Raw genomic sequence first — 24,122 nt, 5'->3', positions numbered from 1 at the left:
TCTAATGTCACATCTGAAGAATATACCTTGTGAAATTGCTGTAATGGTTTTTAAGGTAACTTCTTAATCTGCTAAATTTTTCCTCTATAGTTTATTTTAATGAATAGCCAAAACATTTTCTAGTACAATTTTTGTGTAGCATTTGTGTTCTAAGGCAAAAAAATGTATCTCAGTATTTCATAGCAAAATAAATAATCTGTATTATGGATATAATTTATATGAGGTGCTGTATTGCTTGAAGAGATACTTGTATTTCAACTTTTGTTATAAAGGACTATTTTTTCAAGTGTTTTGTGACACTTTATATATTTTCTCATCTGATAACGTTCTGTACTCTTACAAATTATTCTTTTAAGGGGGGTAAGAAACATTTTTCTCTTTTTTTTATATTTTTCTAGGATCTGTGAAGCAGCAAAAATACATGGCCTCCTGGAGCAGGAGCTTGCTCATGCTGTTAATGCATGTTCACATGCATTAAATAAAGCCAACCCGAGATTTCCTGAGGTAAAGGAAGGACAGAGACTTATGTCTATGTAAACAAGCTATAATACCTGTGTGGATAAGCTTGTGACATGGGAGATGTAGTGTACTTCCTATGCAAAACAAGTGGGGTGATAATTCTTGAGGTTTGTTATAAACAAGACCTCTAAACATACATACACATGCTCAATGCAATGAAATTGCTTAACAGATGAATGGATGCTGTATCTTCATCCCTTTTTTGCCACTTTCCTAAGGTGACAGTAAAGGGGAAGTCACTTTCTATTCTGAAGGTGCTGCTCTGTAGCAGCAGGGAGTCTCAGCCCTTCACATGCATTGGGAAACACCCCATACCTGATGAATCTGGTAGAGATTGTGCTCAATTATTCTGAAATGTATTAATAATACCAGGAATGGGAGTTAGGAGAACTACCTTTTTTACAGAAGAATATTAAAGAGGAGAGTCTGCTCCCGATTTTAGATCACTATAACTGAGAAGGCAGAAGATGCAGCTTCTGTATTATTCATCAGTGTCCTCCCCAGCAAATACTCTCTTTTGTTAATGTTGGACCTTACAAAGGGACATTAATGACAGTTGAAATGCAGACCTTCTGGGTGTTGTTGCAGGGGGGAGTGAGCAGTCAAAGAGGAGACAGGGAGTTTGGATTAGGGGCATGGTAAGAGTATGTCTGTTGCCCTTTGGAAGCTGTCGAGAACTTGCTTCATCTGCAGTGGTGCTCCAGAGCCAGGGATGCTCAGCCTGAAGTGATGCATCAGTGCTTATGAAATCTAGTGAGGTGATGTACTAATGTACCTCTGAGCATGAATAAACCAAACTCAGGTCAGCAAATAGCAAAAACAATAGCCAAAGTACACTCACATCTGCTTGCAGACAACTGTGTAGGCATGTCCCCAGGTACGGAGTGGAGACAACAAAGGCTGAACCCAAGCTGATGCTACATACAGGTTAAATCTTGTGGATGCATTCACAGAATGTTCCTGCTTAATTGTTATCTAAGTGCTATAGAGAAAATGCAGAGAAGGTGAGGAGAAATTAATGGCCTGGCTTCTCTCTTCACACTAAGCAGTCTGGGGTGTTTTCAAGGACTGGGACCAAGAAAGATTAATTAGGTAGAGACTGTCTATATCTAACCTAAATTTAGATATGATAAATACATTAGTTAAGCTTTGTTTCTTAAAACATGCCTAGCAGCTTACTTCTGCTTAGGGTAAGGTGAGCAATTCAGATCAACAGTTGTTAAATGAGGCCTGCAACTTTTCTGCTGGCCTTTGTCATCCATAAAATTGTGGATTCATCTCACAGATGGCTGGTCACTTTATGATCTTCAGGATTGTAAAAGGTCATATTAGATAAAGTTGGGGAAAAGACAGCAAATAGATACTACATTTTTACTTCCCCTTCTAAATGCTGAAGTTGTCAGTGAAGAGCTATACTAATGTATTTCTTCTAGGAGAAGACACAATCTGTGCTATAAGCCCAAAGTACCTATTCTTGGTCTGACTTGTATCACTTCCAATCATTTTTATGCTTCTTATTCTGCAGAGCCTTACCAGAAACACAGCCATGGAGATAGCTGTCAATGTGAAGGCCCTACATAATGAAACTGAATCTCTGCTATTAGGAAGAGTTCCTTTGGTAAGGTCACAAATACATGGTTTCATTCCCTCATTCCGATTATCTGTGATTTGTTCTTTGCTGATTTTTCAAATCAGCTCAAGATTTATTACATGCTACAAGAAGCTCTGTCAGGCTAATTGGAGGATATTACACAGCATTTATGATTTGGGTTGGAATGAGTTATGAATTCTTATCCTAGGTTGGCATCCATTTTACCTCTACTTCAGATGTCTGAAAGATTGTTGCCTGGGCTCTTCTTTTTAGCAGTCTGTGTAGAGAAGTAAGTGTCCCTGTTGAGGCTGATTCAGACTTGGCTGTCTTGGAGGCCTGTCTTAGGAAAAGATAAAACATCTGGAGGTTTAGCATTTAAGAGAACTCCTAGAGTTCTGCTATGTGGCCACTTCAGAGAACATGGGGTGAGATCTCCTATGTTCAGCCTTTAGAGATTTAATTTAGGCAAGTAAATGTCACCCTTGTTCTGATACCTGTCAGGAATTATTTTATAACCTTTAACTGGTATGTGTTCAGTAGAATCTGATAGCACCTTGCAGACTTTGTATCTTCTGCTTTGGCTAATGTTTCTGTGCCTAAATGATGAAGACTACTCAAGAATTCTTGTACCTGGATGTATAATTAGAAAATTACTCTATTGGGAAGAGAAGAAAGATGTCAGGTTTTCTATGCTGGTCTAATTTTACATCAAGAGGATAGGCAGTAGGAACAGTCACATTTTCTTTGGATTCAAAAGCAGATTTATTGCTAACTTACTGTTTATTTAAGTGTTATAATTCAAAATGGGTACCAATAATATTTTTACTTAGCAGAGTTAGGATATGAAACTTACTGCTGCAGGCTCACATACCTTTTTTACAGAAGTAATAATTCTACAGTAACCAAAAGTTAATACAGTCTAAAAGCTAATAACCATTTAACTTATATAAATAGTCAAAATTAGGTTAAAATGGTCTATTTTATGAGTTAGTTGTTAAGGAAAGTTATTAACTAGATGTTTTTATCCAAGAAAAGGGAAAAATAACTGTTGGGTTTTTTTCAAATGTCTATTACTAATCCCCCATAATTCAGATTGAATCAAAATAGAGAAATGTGTTTATATTTTAAAACAGTTTAGGAAGATAAATTGGATGAAAAAGTTGAAGCTGGTGGTGCCATACTAGGACTGGTGTCCTAGTATGTCCTAGGCAGTTTGGAAATAATGTTATTATGAAAACCTTCCCATTGAAGTATTATCTTTTCTGTAGCCAGTTGTGATCTCATTGTGTTGTCAAACTGGTTCCTTGTTCAGGTTCCAAAGCTTAATTTGATTTGTTTGTCCATTTCTCATTTTTACTTGTTGTACTTCTGCTTCTCATTATAGTCTGCACAAATGTCTTCATGAGTCTGCATCAAACCCATTTAAAAAAAAAAAAAAAAGCCATTTGGAAGATACCAAGATAATCTTCTGGAGATGTTTACGCTCATTTCACACCCTGGTTAACCTTATTGCCATGTATTTTATAAATGCTGAAACAGCAAAAACAGACAGATTAAATGTAAGGTGTTGCTTGATGCACCAGATGCTGCTGTAACATGCAGTTCTCCAACTTATATTTATCCTCTGGCAAAGATGGGCCCTCTTTATTTATTACATTCCTCTTTTTTTTTTTTCCTCTTCAGTTCTCCCTCACCTCTGTCTGTTGTGATCAGACTCTTGATAACAGTAAATTGATGCCTTTGTTGCATCTATGACTTGGTAAGCTTTTCCTTTGGTTGCCATTTACTGGCTTTTGAGTATTTCTGTTATGGCTCTTGAAGGAAACAAATATAAATACATAGACAAGGAAATTGTCATTCCTGCCACATCCTGTGAGATACAATTTTAAAAGTTCACCTAACAGTATTAGCTAGATGGCATCAAATGGTGAATTAGCTATAAATACCATTTTCAGTGAAATGATAAGATGGGACAATGAAGCTGATTGTGGATTTTTTCCAGATGGTTTTGGCTGGAGCACACTTTGGAAAAAATAAAAAATGTCATGTTTTGTCTAGATATTTTCTAAAAGAACCATTTCAGGTTTTGCTTTTTTAAAAGCATTTCCAGTCTGTAATAGTGCACAATTTTCCAGTGTATTAAGGGAAAAGTATGACTGAATGTTGCATTTGAATTTAATTAAATTATCTGAGCTCACTAAAATAAAGTATTTTCATATTTAAAATTTCATTTGGGAAGGAACTGAAAAACAAACAAAACAAACAACTTTAATTGTCGATGTTTTGTTCATAGTGTTAATTTCTACTTTGGGAATCAGAAGCTTTTCCTAGATGTTCTTAGGAGGAGAATTTACCCTGAATTGCTGACTCCTTTACCAGAATTACACTTTATATTTGGGTTTATTTTAGGAGAAATATTGCCAGTGCATACACTTCTTCACCATGGGTTGAGAGGTTTTTTGTTTTCCTTTGAGAATCAAGCAAATCCAAGTGCTTTTTCAGAAAGAGCAAACTCTCTGCTTCATTCATTTACATAAAATAGGTGACTTAAATATTTTTTTTTTAAAGGAAAACATGAGAAAAGTTTTAACTTCTTTAAAAACAATTAGGTCTTCCACTGTGCTCCAAATGAACTGAGCAGTCTCCTTATGGGCAATGAATTCCGTGAGCTTTAAGAAGGAAGAGAACACAGTAGCAAAGGAGAGCTTATATTTCCAGTGTCACGATACTAACAGCAATATTGTATTAAAGATGGTGTCTCCCTTGATAGGTTGTAACTATTGAAGCAAAGGAAAGAAGCTTTTGTTAGAAAGGATAAATTAATGGGGGCTTCTAATTTATCACCAAGCCCCAACAACGTCAAAACCTTTTCCCACCTCTAGAGATCGAAGATTCTCTTACAACTCTGTTTTAAAGATGCATTCACAGAATCACAGAACTTTTGGAGTTGAAAGGGACCTTAAAGATCATCAAGTTCCAACTCCCCTCCATGGTCAGGGACACCTTCCAGTAGAACAGGCTGCTCAGAGCCCCATCCAACCTGCCCTTGAACACCTCCAGGGATGGAGCCCCCAAAACATCTCTGGGCAGCCTGTTCCAGTGTCTCACCACCCTTACACTGGAGAATTTACACCTGATCTCTAACCTAAATCTTTCTTCTTTCAGCTTAAAACCATTACCCCTCGTCCTCTTACTGCAAGCCCCTGTAAAAAGACCCTCCCCAGCTTTCCTGTAGGCCCCCTTCAGGTACTGGAAGGCTGCTATGAGGTCCCCCCTCAGCCTTCTCTTTTTCAGACTGAACAGCCCTGACTCCCAACTTGTTCCAACAAGTCCACATCTTTCTTGTGCTGGGGGCACCAGAGCTGGACTCAGTATTCTAGGTGAGGTCTCACCAGGGCAGAGTAGAGGGGCAGAATCACCTCTTTCCGTCTGCTGGCCACACTTCTTTTGATACAGCCCAGGATGGAGTTGGCCTTCTGAGCTGCAACTGCATATTTGCAAATAATAACTCAGGCTTACTATCATATTTATTTATTTTTTTAATATATACCACTTTTCATACAAAGCTTTTCCAGGCTCTCACTCTTCTGGTCAGGTTTTATCTCCCTTGTGCTGGTAATTTCCATTTCTAGTATATGCTGGTATTGGTGTTACCAGATAACTTTTTCTCTGTGAAGAGTCAGGAGGGCTGGTCTGCACCAAAAGTCTCAGCTGTCTCAGTCATTCTTTTGTAGTTGGGACCATACTAAATGCAGCATCAGGTTGGTCTGATACAATTCTGAAGGAAAATCTAATTTTGGAAGGTTATTTGTTTTCTCCTTCTCTTTACAGTAACTGTGAAGTAGTCATCTGTTTGTGTGTGGTAACAACATATCTAGATTTAAATGTTTTATCTTAATAAAACTGAAAATACTGGTTTTCTGTCCTGTTTGTAAATAGCAGTTAGAAGCTCCCCATGAAGAACTGGTGTCTGATGCTTTGCACAGCGTGGAAATAGAGTTGAGAAAACTTGCTGAGGTGCCTTGGCTTTATTACGTTTTTCAGCCAAATGATGACGAGGTGAGTTTGACTTGAATACTTCCTGTTTCTAATTGAACTTAATTTTCTTTTGATAGGGAGAGTAAGTTAGAGTCATGATCTGGAGAGGCAATTTCAGTAGTGGTGCTGGATTCTTCCTGTCAGCTGTGAACAAGCTTCTAAGCTTAGCCTTTCTTTTGTGTTTCATTCCCTTTTGTTCCTGTGTTGAATGGTTATTTAATAAATAAAACAAGTATAGAGTTAAATTCTGACATTATTCTTTACAGAAGTAAAATTTGGTCTTAGTTTTTGAGATGGACTATGAACTCCCCTCTCGAGCCTGTAATTTGTTGATTTCTGTTAATTAAAAGTAATTATGTCTCTTCTTTCATGCAGGATCCCTCTCTGGATTATGCTAAAAGAAACAACAGAAGCACAGTGTTTCGCATAGTGCCAAAGTTTAAAAAAGAAAAAGTTCAGAAGCATAAGACCAGCCCTCAGCCTGGTATGTGTTTTGTAATTACAAGAAAAATAGTAGCATTTGGGGAAAATGTGACTTTGTGTTTTGTTTGGTTTTTTTTTATAAGGGGGTGACATTATGTAATCTACCCAACAGTAAAGTCAAAGTGAAAAACAACTGAGCTGACTGGCATCTTGATTAGGATGAAGATTTCTTTCCGTGCATTTAGAAAGCATTCAGTAGGACCCCAAGACTTCCAATTGAACCAAAAAAATACTGTGAAAATATTTCGTTTTATCATGCAACAGGACCTGTGTCTTTGCTGTTGGTTACATTTGATTGACTCATAGCAATACAAGCCATAGATTTCCCTCTGAAGCTCCACGTCAGGTGTTTCAGGTTAGTTCCAGAAGGTGCACAGTAGCTTTTTTTACACTGGTTTAATTAACCAGTTATTCTTAAATTTCAGATGGGTTTTAAAGTCAGTGAGACAAATCAAGGAAAGAAAACATGACAGTTAATACTGATTCTTTCAATTAGAAGTTGAACAAACTCCACTCTCCTCTCTTCCCACTCTTATCCATGAACTTAATTCCTAAAGATTATGTCCAGGAGTTAATCGGTGATCAGATGGCCCTAAAACTGTTTATACATCTTTATCTGGACAGTTGGTCATCATCTGCAAAATCTTGCAGTTGTTGATCAGATGTTAAATTTCAGATTAGACTTCAGATTTCACTTCAATGTAAAACTGATCAGCCTTGAATGAAGTTGCAAAATTATAACAATAAGTAGCATAACAATTTATATTTTTTTAAATAAATGTGGTCTTCTGAGGACTAATGTGGGCAACTAACCTTAGAGAACAATGTTCTACAGAGAGCTTCTTAATGGCCTGTGTAACACAGTAGCTTAAAGAATACTTGTTGCATTAATTAAGAATACTAGAATCTGTTAATTAAAACTAGACTTGCTTGCTGCCATTGCTATATTTGAGGTATGGTTGATATTTTAATTTTACATGTTAATTAGTTTTTGAAGGCTTCTGCTCTAGCTGGATGACTACTAATAAATTAATGGTATAAAGCAGAACAACATTAGACTTTGCGTCACTGATCCTAAGATGGCTTAATGTGAATTGGTTGGGACATGAGGTTTTAAAGGCTTTACTGAAGAAACTGGAGTAAAGCTGAAAGCATGGCTGCAAAGCAAAGAACCCCAACTTTGTTTAGATACTTTCTCATATTAACTGCTAACCTGTAATCTGCATGTAAAAAGGAAATTGTCAGTTTTTGTGGAAATGACACCTCTAACCTTTCCCTTTGCTAGCACGGCAATTCTACTCTGTTTTCCACTCTCTTTGGCCTAATCTTTGCTTGTGATGCATTTGAGCATGTAGAAATTAAGGGGGTTTTGCTCTTAACTTTGGTAGTTCAAAAATGGGGCACAGATGAAGTTGCTGCTTGGCTGGATCTGCTCAGTTTGGGAGAGTACAAAGAAATCTTCATCAGCCATGACATCCGAGGCTCTGAGCTTTTACATCTGGAAAGGCGAGATCTTAAGGTATTTCCTTTGTGCTACTTTTCTGCTATTGACCATTTTCTTTGACAAAACAACAACAAACTTTTCTTCTTTCCCTGCACTTGGTATGTGCTTCTAGCTTGGCTTACACTGTGCAAATGTGCAATAAACTAATATGCGCTGTCCTTTGGCCTGTACTTCTAAAGTGCTGACTTTTACTTGCATCCAAGAATAACTGTCTTATCTGAAATTTCCTTTTTTTACCCTTTATGTAGAATGATAGCATTATAGTTCATGTCAGAAGGCCTAGGAAAAGCAGGTCTGATATCTTTCTGACATCAGTGTAATATAATGTTCTCTTTAAGAGTTCACTGTTTCCGTTAAACGGGTTCATTATGGATCAGTTGAAAGTGATCATAATAAGTTTGAATCTGTTGTCTGCTGCAAGGTCAGTAGCTACCAGCAGCTGACCTGCTTCAGCTGATTTATTATATATATAGGATAAAGTGAGTGTGAGAGAGATAAGCAGCTTAATAAATTGTGGCATTGGACTTACATGGCCTTGGTGTTTGTGTGTCAAAATAGACCTTTGCTATAGGTTTTCTTGTCCCTGACCAACCTCTGCTGGATTTTGGCTGTATAGATTTAAAAAGGAGGACTTCCTTTTCATTCCAGAATCATAAAATTTTCTTCCTGTGAGGTCAGATTGATAAGTTTTGCACAGAGAAATGTTACCTAGCAGTCTGAGACTGTTATTTGAGCTTGCTGGTCTTTTTCAAGAATGACTTAAGTGCATCCATTATATGTAATAGAGGCTGTATCTTTGGGGATTCATTACATTACTTTTTCCAGGAACTCAGTGGTAATGAGTTCTTGATAATGTGTTTTGCCACTGCTTTTAGCACGTCAGAGAGGAAATAGGATATTGTATAAATTCCAAACATTTACATTTAGAGTGAAAGTCATTGCTCTAGCCAGTGCAGTAGTCTCCAGACAGAGGCAATACTTTCACACAAATGTGCCATTTTGGTAAAGTTTCTTATACAGTGTGAAATTCATAAGGAAGTGCGTGCATTGTGTGACTATTGCAGTAGAACACAGCTGCTGAAGATTGTGTTGGAGATGATCTGTTAGGCTGCTGCATATTATTTTACTCTATGTCATAAGCTTGCCTAAGCTTCTTACTGTGGAAGTTAAATTCCTTTCTTTCAGGATAGTTCCCGATATGCAGGGGTAGTTTCAGGTCAGTCCCTCCTTGCAAAAATTTAGAAATAAAAAACTGTCCAAGCAATCCACCACAATGTTTCAGTGACAGTTGCCAGTCCCTCTTCTGAATGAGCACTGCACAAATTAAAACTTCGCTGAGAAACTCAACATCACACAATGCACAGGTTTGCTAAAATGTTAAGAAATCTTAAAAAAAAAAAAAAGACAAGCTGTCAAATTTATTGCAATAAATTATGGTAAGTAAGATCAGTGTTAAACTAGACATGGCTTCTGGCCATGCCCCATTTCTGATAGGTATGAATTTTACTGCATGCCCAGATGACTGGCACTTCAACTAAGTGAGTATATCCCTGTTGCTAAGACTCCTGCTGATGCAGCATAAATAAAACCTCACCACAAAGGCCTATGCCCTGAATTACCTAAAAGCTTGTATTGGAGCCTACAGAGAGACAGACTTTTACTGTCCCCTCTGTATAGTGCTTCCTGGAAGCACATATGTGGTTTTAAATTGCTCAGAATAGCTGGATGAGGAGTTGCCACAACAACACAAGTTGCCAAGGTTATATCCTGTGCTAGCAGAAGCTTGCTGTAGAATAGCCCTATCTGCTCATTGGCAGATGCTGAGGGCTTCCAAAGCAGTGCTGTTGGTGAGGTAGGCCAGGCTTTTGGCCAAGTGTGGCTTGCTTTCTGTGGAGCAACACTGAATTTAAGTAGCAGAGTTTACCACTCATCCTGTTCATTCCATTCTGGCCATGATCTCTCCAGGGAGCCAATTAAGGATGGCTCAGGGAGCCTGCAGTTTTCTGACCAGTGACCTGAATCACTGTCAAGATGTGTAACGTGGTACCTAGGAAACGAGGAACATGTCACAAGCTGCCCTGTTAATTCTTCCTCCCTTTGACTGTCAAGGTGTGCAGGTTGAGGCTTCAGAGCTCTTGCAAGCTCTAATCTATCTACAGCCTCTCGGCCAGTGCAAGGCTTGTTCTGCCTTCCAACTGAAATGGGCTCATCATTGATCCACAAGCTCTTAAGGCATCTGCAATAGATTTAACCCTGTTACCTCTCACGTCTACAACAGGAAAAATCGTTACCTGCTTTAATGGGATTCTCTGGGCCCACCCTTCTTTCTGTGGTCAAAAGTAAAAATAAAAAGCAGTACAGAAAAGGATTTGATGAAACTCTTTTCCTTTGCATGCATCACTGAAATAGATCAATACGTTGACTGAAGAATTGGACACCTCTAATTATATTTCTGTGGATCCCATTCTCTGTGTGCTCTGTTAGCTCTGTGTGGCAACTGGCAAATGGAGAACACCTCCAAGAGGAACCAGATACCTCTCTCCACCCAGCCCTGCAACAATGCCCTTTCTGCAGCCTCCTGTGCCTGATTATATTTAGGGAATATTGGACTTTTACACCCATGTGATTTTCTTTCGCTTGAGAGACTGGGCAGTGAATTGCAAACTATGCTGTAGAAACTGTAGAAAGCAAGTTTGTGACTTTTTTTTTTTTAACTAGTTTTACAAACAAACTCATTGAAAATTAGTCTGAAATAAATGCTGGCATTCGTAGCATTGATAACCATGTTCCTATGAACACAACTTTGTAATAATCAGAATTGAAACACATTTGGTCAGACGAAGATGGTGTTACCTTAGAGCTCCAGAACAGTGGTGGTTTCCTTGGAAAAAGGGTTTCCATGCCTCATGTCAGCTTGATGAGCAGTGCCAGTCAGGCTGAGGTCTGCGGCATTTCATCTCTATGTTTTACAGTAGCACATTGTGAAAAAGTTCTCTAAAAATGTCTCCAAAGGAAAATGTTTTCTAAGATTTGTTAGATTGCAGGCATGTTAGATGGCATTTGACACTGGGAATGCAAGTAGGGTAGGCTTGTCATCTACAAGATGCTAATATTAAGGAGAATTAATATAAATTGTTAGGTAGTGTTATATTGGTGGTACCTTTGGCCAAAATCTGTGGGGCAAACCTGGAATAAATGGATTCTTGGCTAAGCAGACAGCAGCCTAGTCACCATAATATAATATAGATAAAGAGCTCCAGAAAACTGTTGCAAGGATTTTCATCAGCTTCTTCTTGCCCAACCTTTTTATTTCCTCTACTTTTATATAATTTTTTAGCCTTACCTGCTGAAGGCCTAGAGATGGCAAAGTGGTTAAGCAGAGCAGAAGGAGAGGTGATCCTTTAGTTTTAAGGCCATAGCTGGGGAAAAAAGAAAGACTGTTTTCTGCCTCCAATTCTAGCTAGACTCTTGTCTTCAAAACCATATTTTAGTCAAATTGAATTTGTGTTAATTACATATTAATTAAATATGGTGGATTATGTAGAGCATGATGGAACTCATGCATGCACAAAAATGCAGATATCTTTGGGGATCTGTCTTTTTGAATCGTGCATGAGATGCTGCTGGAGCAGATACTTCTTGTCTGAGATGAGAGGATTTCTGCAAACTTCCCTATGTCAGTAGTAAACTGAGATGCTAGATAGCATCTAGTGTCAGGAATGTATACATTTTAATATTCTCCAATCAAAACTATTACACAAGCATAAAAATCCAGAGTTTATATTGGGTTTGTGGTGTTTGATTTTTTTTTCCTCTGGAAGTGTGGCAGAGCTTTTTAAAATGGTCCCGAAAATTTGTCATATGACTGTTGAATTTAACAGTAAACTGAGATGCTAGATAGCATCTAGTGTCAGGAATGTATACATTTTAATATTCTCCAATCAAAACTATTACACAAGCATAAAAATCCAGAGTTTATATTGGGTTTGTGGTGTTTGATTTTTTTTTCCTCTGGAAGTGTGGCAGAGCTTATCAAAAGGGTCCCAAAAATTGTGATAAGGCTCTTGAAACTTGCTGTTCTGATCTACATTACAGCAACTTGAACTGGAATGGAAATAAAACCAAAACCTTTTGCCTCTGAAACACAGACCTTATTCATGATACTTTGTAAAGGTTGGTGGAAAAAGTGGCTGAGTTTTCTGGGAATTTCATATTATGATTCTTTCCTCTGATCTTTGAAGTCTGGCAGGATCTAGCTATGTTGCTTATCCAACAGAAGTTCTACTCATGACAAATGTTTGTTCTAAAGATTTGCAGATTCTTAACCTTTAACATGTGTGGTTTCTCATGGTTTGGAAAGTATCCTTATGGGTATTCTCTTATGTAGAATTTCCTCCACGTGGCAACTAGGCTATTTTAGTAGTTTCAATAATTGTGTGTATTTTGGATCACTGGAAAATTAAGTTTAGCATTAAAAAGAAAAAATTCTCCATATCTAAAATTATAAATGTTACTGTCATTGTGGGATGAGTTTAACAATTACCAACATCAATTATTTTAACTTAAACATTAGCACTACATTTTTTTTGTAAGTGAGATGACCATTAGTGGAAACAAAATATAAATTTATGTGATGTGGAAAATCAGAAGTTTGTTTTTCATCTCTAACATAACCCAGAACTCCGTCTTGACTTTCTGAAAATTAATCCACCTGTTTAATCTGTGCTGAGCTACCTTTGCAATAAAATAATTAATTCATGCCTACCTTACTGCCCCTTTCTTTGTAGAAATGCAAAATTAATTGCATGCTAACACTTTTAAGTAATATAAAGTACACATTTCCTGAGGTCTGTGGCTGTAGAAAGGCAGATAAAGTCTTTGTGTAGAGTATGTACAGAATATTATAGATGGCTTCATTTTTCATTCTGTATAAGAATAATTATTTCAAGCTGCCTATTGACACTCCCTTTTAGTGTCTTAATAGTGGAAAATCTTCCCATTACAATGAAAGGATTTCTAATTCAGAAAAATAGTGAAACTTTAATACTTAAAAAAATGTATTTATTTAATAACAATTTATTTACATAAAGTTTGTATTACAAATTACTAGTTTTTAAGTCTGCCACTTGCTCAACATCAATTGCACAAGGATTTTTAAGAGTTTTTCAAAGCTGAGTTTTACAAATAAGCAGTTTTCCACCAAACTGAGCTGGAAATTTATTAGCAAATTTGGGGATCATTAACACAGCTGGGTATCCCATTTTATTCCTTTGACCATAGGACCAGTCAAAATTGACAAAAGGGTGTTCCTAAAGCTGTTATTAATGCTGGAAGAGGTTTGCTGCAAAACTTGTCTGCAAAACTATGTCTGTACTCACACATATGGAGATGGGTCTTAGAAACTAGTATTAGAAACATTTCAGCTGATGTGCTTGCTTTAGTGGTGACCACAGGAAGATATATATTTGTGCTTTCTACATTTTCCTTTGGGATGTGACTATCACGTTTCTGAGAATTTTTCTTCCAGCTCTATAATCAAGAAGATCCACGACAGGAGACGTAGCCTTTTTGGAGTGAAAAACAAATGCTTACCTTTTCTATTGCTCTCTAAAGGGAAGTTGTCCTACATGCCTGTAGCTGTTATATCCACTTTCCCTTGAGAAACTGGGGATGTGTGTGTTTTTTCATGAAAATAGACATCATAGGGCCTCAGATCAAGTGACATTGCTGGACAGAAGCTCTAATCTATCGCATCGTACCAATCATTTGGTTGCTATATTAGAGAGGAGAGGGAGATTGTTCTTTTTTTTTTTTTTTTTTTTGCTAGAAATTGTGAAAGGTTTTTCTACTTAGAAATGAAGTGAAATATGTTTTTGACAGATACTGCAGTACCTTTGGTTGTCATTATTGCAGGTAAGTAATGTTCTGTCTGAAAGAGAAAGGGGATCCATTGTATGCTCTAAGCAACTTTTTTGTTAGGCAGCACTTGCCTAGTGCCACAGAATCTTTTCCAGTTGATGCTGATAATGCAGAGAGCACATTCCTAGGCATCTGTTGCAGGGCTAGATCATAGACAATGGGGTGATTGTTTCGGGTTTTTTTCTTTTTGTAAATAAACTTCTTTCTTTTTCTTTTTTTTTTTTTAAATTTCTATAGGACCTGGGGATAACGAAAGTGGGTCATATGAAGCGAATTCTCCAGGGAATTAAAGAGCTCAGCAAGAACAACCCTTTGTCTGAAGTGTAATTACTCTGGTGCTCTACCTAGAGAGAGAAGGGAAAGTTGCTGGAGAAGCAAAGCTGTTGCAGGCACGTAGCTGTCTGTGTAGTTTACTCTATGGAAGAATAAGCACCGGTGTGTTTGTACAGGCTAGTATCTCTGAATTCTTGTATGGTGAAGAGCTTGCTGCAAGATTACAAAAGGATCTGTGCCAAAAAAGAAAAAGGAAAAAAAAAAAGGAAAAAGAAAAAAAAAAAAGGAAAAGGTGGTTTGCTCTGCAAAGATGTTTTCTTGATGTGCAAACTTGGCCAGTTCAGATAAGCACGTTTGGGTAAATGGATTGGTTTATGGTGAACTGTACTGACTGGAAAATATAATCAAGAAATGATTGCTTTGCTTACATGCAGCTCAGTATGCCTCTCTTTATGCTGCAGCAAGATACCACTGTACAGCATGAGGTTATCTAGTTAGCCTTTGGAGGCATAGCTCCATAAAACCTCCTGTGCAGGAGATGGGGAGGTTTGGGAGGTTAAACCCGTGAGCCGAGCAGTGCCGCAGGTGCCCAGCACCCACCGGCCACGCAGAAGGGGGAGAGATACCTTCTGATACCATGAATGCAAACTATAATGCATGGTGTGCCTGCCTGGATCGCCTGTTGTTCTGTTGCATGACACATCTGATACTTTAAACACTTGAACAACTTTTGTATCGGTTTGAATGAGATTTAATTTATTGCTACTTGAGCGTCTTGTTTTGTTTTGTTTCTGTTTCAGGCACTTTTCTATTCTTCAGTGTTGTGTTATGCCTAAAACGTGTTCTATGACAAAAGGATGTGTGGGTGTGGAAACTTAGCATTTGTGCCATATTCAGCAGATGATATGCAGTATATAGGGTTGAAACACTGTACAGTTAGATTTTTAAATATGCCATGTACAGAAGGTATATCAGGTAACTAACTTATGAGTATTTTTGAAAGACCGGTACCTCACAAAAATATCAGTTGGCTTCCTGCATGGAAAATGATAAAAGAATTTTCTCATGGTGCATTTTAATGTAGTTTTTCAGTTATCTTAAACATCTGTAGCATATTTGAACTGTTAGGCACTAATTGTTTTATTTATTCTGTTGTTCAAAAAGCAGGTTGAAAGATTAATGAAAATGACTGAAAAATTTTTACGGGAAACTTCATTTTATTTATCATACATGAGAGTTTGAAAATGTAGCAGCTGATTAGATTTTTGTGGGGTAAGCTTTTACACGTTACTTATTAACTATTTGAAAATGTCTCTGAATGCGTTTCTTTGCAAAGGCATCAACCTGTTTCTTCTCAGCACTCCTACGTTGGTAGATCATAACAATTTAAAAAAACAGACTGTAAGGTCTTACACTATGCATGCCAAGATGAATCCTGTGCAAGATAGTAATCCATGAGTGTAAACAGGATGAAAAAAGAAAATAATCTTTGTTGAGAAATTGCTTTAGACCAGAATTTATAAGGTTATTTACCATTGAGTTAAACGAAACATAACTTCAGAATCAAATTTCCTGGTTAATTTTTCACAAAAGTATGAAACTAGTAGAAAAGTAATTCACATATATCTGCAAAAACTCTCCATAAATGCTTGTGGTGAGATGATCTTGCACCACCTGCCAGAATACTTGCACAGAAACGCTCTCTCCTTGCTGCTCCCAACAACGTGTCATTGTGGCACGAGGGACACGTGACTTTTTCTTCATCTTGTATCTTTGACATTTCTTACAGGTTAAAGAGGACCTTAATATATATTTATGTTTTCCTTGTAAGCAGCAGAGTAAACTTTAATTTCTTTTTTCCAAAGCTTATTTTCCCTGTATAAAGGGGCCAATATCAAGTACTGCATCCTGGTTTTGCACTCCCTGTCTTCCGAGTATGATGGGAGTCATCCCTTGGAAAGTAGATAGGAATTGTCCCTGGGAAAGGAATATCTATTCCCCTCACTGTTTTCTTGTAAAAAAAAAGAAGAAGAAGAAGAAAAAAAAAAAAAAAAAAAAAAGAAGAAGAAAAAAATTAGCAAAACAGGCTGCATTTATATCCAATGATAGTACAATGCATTCTTGCTGCTGTAGGTTCAACGGGCGCCACTCTGGAAGCCCTGTGGACACAATTGATTATTCTGGTAAATAAACAAAAGTAAAAGCCTATATTCCATTACCTTTTCTGCAAAAACAAACCAAAATCCCTTTGCCAAGTGACACAATTTTCATGCTGTTGTATGAAAAGCATATGCACACAATGGAAAGTTAGGCAAACAATGGAAAGATTTTATTCTTTTTTTAATGTACTTGACATTCAACCCTTTAATGATTTTCAGATGGCATCTCTCAAGTCTTTGCAAGTTGTATTTCCTTTTTTCTTTGTTTCTCCATAAGTGTACAATTTATTTTAATGTTTGGCAGCATTCTAGTTTATTGATTTTACAGTAGACTATGTAGTAGACTAAGTTCATCTTCCTGGTTGATATAAGGACAAAATACATAGAAGAACTTCCTTTGCTTTCCTGATTGTAGGATACACACTCTCTTTCCAACTTTAAGTCCTTGCTATATGCCATGTGTTAAGACAGGCTATGGAACACGATCTCTTTGGGTCTCTGTAGAGGTCTATGCTGAGTACATTAGAAAATGGGAGCTGCTTTTAGGCAGGGAAAATGGACAAGTGTGGTTGGTAACACAACTTTCTTATGGCACTCCTCAGATTACCTCAGTATAGGACAACTAATCAATTGTCTTTGTATAGTTCATTTTTTAAATGACCACCAAAGAATTTAACTTTGATTGTCCTAAGCAGAACTTTTTTTTTCAATGTGCCAGTAGAAAAATATAATAAATTGTAAGCATCATTTATGCTGAATTCATTAGATGCCCAGGAGAGCAAATTTTGTGCAACTCTATGCCTTAGACTAGTGTTGGCTATCAAATTCACAGGTGTCTGACAAGAAGGATCAAAATGTTTTATGGGGTTCTTCTGCCAAGATCATGAGTCTTAATTGTGGTTTAGTGATGTGGCTTTTCTAAAGAAACACTTTTGAACACAGTGCTACTATCTCATGATTATTGTTGATTTCCAAGTATTGGGGTTTTTTTTCCTTAACTGCTGTCAGTCCCAGCTCCTAGACCTAAGGACATATATAGCTACATTTTTAATGAACTGAATTCTTTATAATTTAAGCCTCATGTTTAATATGCTTCAATGCATACATCCCAATATTTCAACAAAAATAAGGTAACACATCCCTAACAGTAGGGTGGTTGGTTGTTTTTTTGGTTTTTTTTAGAAAACACCTTATCCCAGTAGATCTTGTGTATCCCAATTCAACATGCTAAATTCATCAATATAAAAACAGTCACTCTAGAAAGTTTACTGGTTTTTTATGGTCAGTCAGCATACCTTAAAATCTGAAGGGAATACAAAGCAATTGGCATTTTTTTAAAGTCTCTGGTGTTCATATGGATGAAATGTCCTACCCTTCAGAAAGAGGAAGAGAAGAAATGCATGGTTTTAAAATGGCAGCACATTCCTAAGTGCATGTTTCTGTTTTGTCATTTTCAGATAGGACTTTTCCAGCTTACTGTATTCAATTGCTGTAGCAACCTCTGGTTCCTGCAGGTATTGCCTTTATAATGTCTCATGCCTTCTTCCTACAAACTGAATGAAATCAGGCAGACTCATGGTTTTAGGGGTTTTTTACTATACTTTCAAGAAAAAAACTGTTCAAAAACTGTTCAAAAATGAAATGTTTAATATTATAGCAATTGCAGTTTTTATTTATGACACATTTTTTATGTATTTTTCCTCCTGAACATCTTGTTCTTTCAAAGAAAAATATTTTTTAACTTGGAAGAAGAGTAAAATGCAACACGTGTGATCAAAACCCCTCCCAGATTATTTCAATCCAGTACTTTGTACTTCGGGACTGCAGTAAACATGCTTGGCCCTGTAAATCATAAATAGAAGTCATCTTTCCCTTTCTGTCTCTGCCCAAAGAAATTCATACTGCAATGTTGTATATCTGTAGTTCAAACAAGAGGAATTGATTGATTGATTTTTTTTTATAATAGCCCGTTTCATATTTGTGGAGAAACAGATAACCTGCCAATTTTAATTGAATGCAGCAATGCTGATTCTTGTAATAAAAATTTCATAATGCCTCGATAATGAACGAATCTTATTTTAAGAGTAAAATTACTAGTGTTTTTCAATGCATCCAGTCTTACTTTCTGGAAGACTGGCAGAAGACCTTTTTGCACATATAATGGAAAAATTAATATATAAAGCAAATATGAGGATATGTTCCACAGTGCTACATTAAAATATAGGTGTAAAACAATATATTATGGAAAATTCTGCAATGGACACGTAATAGAAAAACCCTCAGAGTGATTCCATTTTTCTTGATGCTTCCTTATTAATGATTGCATTAATAATGTTTACTGCTGTTTCTCCATTGCTCTCTCTGCGCCCCTAAGCATGAAGTTCTTGCATATCAGTTTGACAGCTCTGCTTCAGGAAGTCTTTGTGAAAGGTACAGGTCATAGGCAATGTGTGTTGTTGAGGATAAATGAGCTGGAGCAATATATTTAGCTTACAGCCAGGAAATCATCTTGTCATTTGTGTGAGAGCCACAGAAAAATATAAATTTATTTTTTCACCCTAATAACGTAAGTACCTCTCAACTGCAATACCCTGAGTGTTACATTTATAGCACAGGATTTCCCATTTTTTTATTCTGTTTTCATAGATAGGATGTTTTGTGGTATGATACTCATATCATCAAGGTTTGATGCTGCTTACTCTAACTGCAAAGATTTAATGTTTGCAGGAACTGTAAATGACTCTTGCTGTCTTAAGTAGAAGTATCTGATGGATTAATGAAGCTGAGTTTGGACAGGACTAAAAGTATCTCTGTTGCCTCTTCAGAGATGAATGATAGTGTCAGCAAGATTGATAAAGCATCACTTGATAATTGTCAATAGAAGATCTTTACTGGTTGTATAAATTTGTGTATTTATATCTAGAATATAGTATGGAACTTGATCTTTTTTACAAGAAGAAAAACATTTTCTAGTTCTTTTTTACTACTGTTGCATTAGGTTTAATAGCTCTGTTAATTGTTAGCTTCTGTACTTGAAGTGCTCGTTTCTGCCATACAGAAGCCCAGTCTGTTTTCTCAGAAATTGTGTTGCATTTGGATGCCATCTGTAAACTTCCAGGAGACTGTTCCTGTAGCTAGGTTGGAGCTAATACCAGCATTCAGTAGTAACTTCTGTAGGCCTAATAGTGATTGTCCTCAGTATTTTAACAAAAAAAAAATAAAATGGTTTTGAATGTGGTTTTTCTTTCAGCCTGTAGATTTAAACTTAAAACATCATCCCCTAATCAACTATAAAAGATAAAATATTAGCACTGTTAACACTTTGGCAAACTAACAAAATGCTGGCAATTACAGACCTGAGAGTATTCCTAGACTAATGGTAATGAATTTAGCTGCAGTGGTTAAGGACCTACCACCCTCAGAGCAGTCAACAGTAAATGACTTGATACAATTATAAACATCAATTTAAATAATTGAAGACCTTGTTGCCCAGTTGACAGAAGTACTTTTTATGTAAGCTCTTTGATGGGTTTTTGAGTTCATCTAACCTGTTGCTTATATTAGCAAGGGCAGAAGAAGCTGGTACATATTTATGTTTAACACATCATATCTTTACTAATGTTCTCACACTGCTTCCCAGCTCCAGTGTCTGTATGACTTCCCAGCTGCATGGAAGATGAAACCCTTGTGTGTGATCTCCCCTTTCTGTTCAGAAGAGCTAGACAGGCAGGCTAGGAATAACCTATAGGATGCTCCAGGAGATCTAGATTGACTAGGGCTCCAGGCTCTGAAGTCTAGTATAGCCATGGTGGACTAAAACTTTTTACATTACACTCTTGCAATCACTGCTGAAAGCTGAATTTAGCTGCCATGCCGTGAACAGTTAACACTAGCTACTGGAATGCCCTTGGAAAGAGAAGTGTTTTGGCTAACTCCTCCAAGTGTGAAAGAATTTTGAAAATACTAGAAATTATAGTAGCAGTTAGTAGGACAAGTATGCAAGTGACTGATCTAAATGTTACTCTATGGAACACTTTGGAAAAAGTATTTGTAGTATGATTGAAAGGTTAATGTTAGGACTGAAAAGATAATGAAGGTAAAAGCAATATGGGACAAAGGCTAAAGTATTTGCAATTTTTTTTTTTTTCCAAATTCATAGGAAAATTATTTTAAAAAGCTGTGTTTGATCCAGGTATAGCTATGTTATGGCATGTGGGCTGGAAGATGAAACCAGGAAGAAACAAACTAAAAGTAAAATTCAGGAAACCATGTGAAAAGCCAAAAATAAAACCCCCAGAGTGCTCCAAATCCCTACTATGAATATATAAACTGAATTAGCATTTTATGTCCTACTTTTATTAAACTGAAGTATTACTTTTTATAGAAAACTTTTTAGTCTAGTTAATGACCTGATAATGTCATTCACAGGGAAAGCTCCCCGTGTTAGTTGAAGGAACCTCTGTTTGGGACTAGTTCTCTTTGCAGTTACAGTCAATTATTACGTGAATGGGGAGGTTAAGGAAAGTTGTTTGAAGCTGCTTGGTCTTGCTTTTCAGGGAGGGAGAGTAATTCTGCTGACAAATAAGAGTCTGGGGGCTCTTAATGAGAATTTTAAGAATATAAGATTTTTCTACGTGGGCAGTTTGTGAAGGTTTACAACAAGCACACAGGTATCCGGATACTCACCGGGAAGGTTTCTAGTGGCATTTGCCTCTCACAAGATGCCATATACTGAAATAGGTATTTGGACTGTACTGCTTAGCCAGATTTCAGGGATTTTCTATAGGCATGTGACATTCATTCTTTCTGTCCTAGCTTTCTGTCTCTTTAAAATGTGCACTTTGAAAAATGTGGTCAGCCATATATGACAAAAATTACCATTTTTCCCCTTAAGGAGCACAGCTTGTGAACCTGTCCTGAAATAATATGATTTATTAGCCACTCTCTAACATCATGTCCTTTGAATCACAAAAGGGATGAAACGTGGGACCTCCCTAGAGCTGCCAACTGTATACCTAATAATTTAGTTTGCTGAAGCTTCTCTGCTGAGGGGCTCATCAAAAAGGAAGCTAATATTCACAGCAGAAGATGAGATGTGCAAAGGATGGGATTTGGACATGAAAGAGTACAACCATTGAGTAGCTTCTGGGAGGTGGTAAGAGCCTGATCTCTGCAACAGAGATCTGGTCCTTCTTCATCACTGGCATCACACATAAGTCATCTAATACTAGCAGCTTTGTGTCTTAATTCACTGTGACAGCAAACATATCAGTTAGTAGTAACAAAACTCCTCACCATCACAACTCTACATTCAGAGCAGGTATCTTTAAATGCCGAGCACTATGGAATTGCATTAATGTATTTGTAGTGTATGTTCTAGCATTTAGAAAGGCAAATTTAATCTTAAGGTATTTTAAAAGCTCTGAGAAGATCCCAGCCCAATATGGCTCGTTTCACTCGTTAGACAGGCTTGTCACTTAAACTAGTATTCCAGTTAACTACAGCTGTTAGTTAATTCTGTAATAATGTCTGCTTCCATGTAATAACATATCTCACACTGCCTAGTTCTCTGCATAGATCATATATTTGGGTCTGAATTGCATTTTGTAGCAAAAAGCTGAAGCACAGGATTTCCACTTCAATCAAAATCATATTCAACTGAAAAGAAAAACATCTAGTATGATTTGTAGTGGTTTAGGTAAAAATTGCAGTTATATCTGCCCTTCATTTCCCTTTGGTCCTTTTCTCTTCACAAGAAAATTCATCATCTTTGCAAATATATGCATCTGCTGGGACTTGGGCATGTGCTTAGCTTTAAATAGCCCTTTGGTCCCCCTTGGAGAGTGCTCATATATTTTAGTTTCAGCATTTTTGTGTAAACCCACAGAGGATTTGGGTAGGTAGAAGCCTTTTCTCACATAGAAGTTATCCTCAGATTGATAACTGGTAGACTTTTAAGTGCCATACCTATGAATGTTGTTCTCTTGCCAGTATTTGCGTGTGCATGTGTATATATATGTAGTTTCCAGTTTGTAGTGTGCATGTTGTTTGCACACCTGTACATATATATGTATATACATACCCTGGTTTGGCATAATATGACGCCAACTTGCGTGTAGAGCCAAAAAAACCTTAAAACTATACAATGCTTGAGATGCTGCATTGCTTTTATTCTAATATTTTTTATATCAAATGAATTGCAGGATGTTTACAGATGCTTATTAATATTTAACTTATACAATGGAGTGACAGGATGTTTATGATTGTTGTCCACTAGAGAATTGTATACGATTATGGGTGAAATTTTGGCTTTGTTGAAATCATTTGCAAAACTCCCATTGATCTCACTGGGGCCAAGATTAAACCCTTCTGAATATATTGTTTACTGGCTATTTTCCTACTGTGATTATTTTTATTTTTTTTTTAATGAGTGAAATGTATTTATTTTTTTCCCAATGTAAAATCTGCAGTTGTTATTTGGATTTTTCTACAGAACCTGCAAACTAAAATACAGGTGGGAATATATGCCTCAGAGAATGGACAGAATTTTTCGTTGCTCTGGTCCTTGAAAATGTCTAAGAAAATACCTTCTAAAATAACTTTTCTATGATTTAATACAGAATCTTCTAAAAAACAGATCACCTTTCATACTTTTCACCACAAAGAGGACATGTAGTGTGGCAGGTGAAATTATTTGTTGATGAATGAAAAGTAGTCTGGTCTATTTTGTATACCTGCTGATTCCACACAGCTCACCTGGCTCTGCAGATGTTGGAATGAGAGACTTGAAGTACGTTATCCAAAAGTTCCTTGTAAAAAGAAAAAAATAATTGTCTTGTATATGGCTTTACACTTCTCATCAAGACATGGAGGTATCTTCAGGGGCAGTCTGGAGTCCTTTAATATTTCATGGATGAGTAATATTATTAAAATATTAAGTGTTAATGCAAATCAGACAACTGCTTTATATTAGAGAAATCACTTGTTTGGGGACAAAAGGATCTGTTCTTTAAAAGCACTAGGGAGGAAAAATACTGTAATGCAGCGCTTCCTAAATCCCTTTCCAGGGTATCTTTTAATTGTGTACGCTCTGTATTCTTCCTGTAAAAAGACAAGGCTGTGAAACAGCTCAATAGATGCATCTTAATTTCTTCATCTAAGGCTAAAAATACCCTTTTCAAACAAGAGCTGTCATGCACTTTGAAATCTATGTGTCTGGAACAGGTAAGTTTGTATTCGTCGTAGTTAGTCATCAGAGTAGGATTTGTAAAATGAGGTAGTTATGCCAATGTTCTCAAAAGCTAAAGAAACAGCAAGCCAGCTGTATTCCCCCGTGAGGCTCTTTCTGAAGGCATCTGGGCACAATGCCCACCACTCCCAGGAGTCTTTTGCTGTAATTTTGTTTAAGAAAGGCTCATATTCAGATTCCTACTCTTCCCCTTGCTAATATGGAAGGAAATGTGCACCTGGGTTGAACTTCCCAGGAGCTTGTTGGCTATAGAAACAGACTTCAAGAGAATAAACAGTGGAGGCAATCAGTAGGCTTGAGGAGTATACACAGGACTCTGCCTGAGCTCACTGGTCTGCTGATGTGGATCTGATTAAAGATTTGGGGAAAAAAAGCTCCTATTGTGCA

At 36.9% G+C, this 24,122-nt stretch overlaps 1 protein-coding gene across 3 annotated transcripts in view; it reads left to right on the top strand.

Moving 5' to 3' along the window:
• The window catches only part of DGKH (diacylglycerol kinase, eta), a 74,667-nt gene extending 60,286 nt beyond the window's left edge, over window positions 1-14,381 (top strand). For 2 of the 3 annotated variants that reach the window (XM_010000857.1, XM_010000856.1), the window contains 5 exons: window positions 399-504; window positions 2,045-2,137; window positions 6,050-6,169; window positions 6,524-6,632; window positions 14,292-14,344. In XM_010000857.1, the coding sequence (XP_009999159.1) occupies window positions 399-504; window positions 2,045-2,137; window positions 6,050-6,169; window positions 6,524-6,632; window positions 14,292-14,344 (481 nt within the window). Of the gene's footprint in view, window positions 1-398; window positions 505-2,044; window positions 2,138-6,049; window positions 6,170-6,523; window positions 6,633-8,019; window positions 8,151-14,291 lie in introns of all 3 variants that reach the window. The other variant, XM_010000855.1, reaches the window with a different exon arrangement.
• The last annotated feature ends 9,741 nt before the right edge of the window (window positions 14,382-24,122 follow it).

Source organism: Chaetura pelagica, unplaced genomic scaffold, assembly GCF_000747805.2.
Source record: "Chaetura pelagica isolate M959 unplaced genomic scaffold, ChaPel_1.0 scaffold115, whole genome shotgun sequence".
NCBI classification, from domain to species: Eukaryota; Metazoa; Chordata; class Aves; order Apodiformes; family Apodidae; genus Chaetura; species Chaetura pelagica.
The sequence above is the reverse complement of the archived record's forward strand: the minus strand, read 5'-3'. Positions and strand labels throughout refer to the sequence as shown.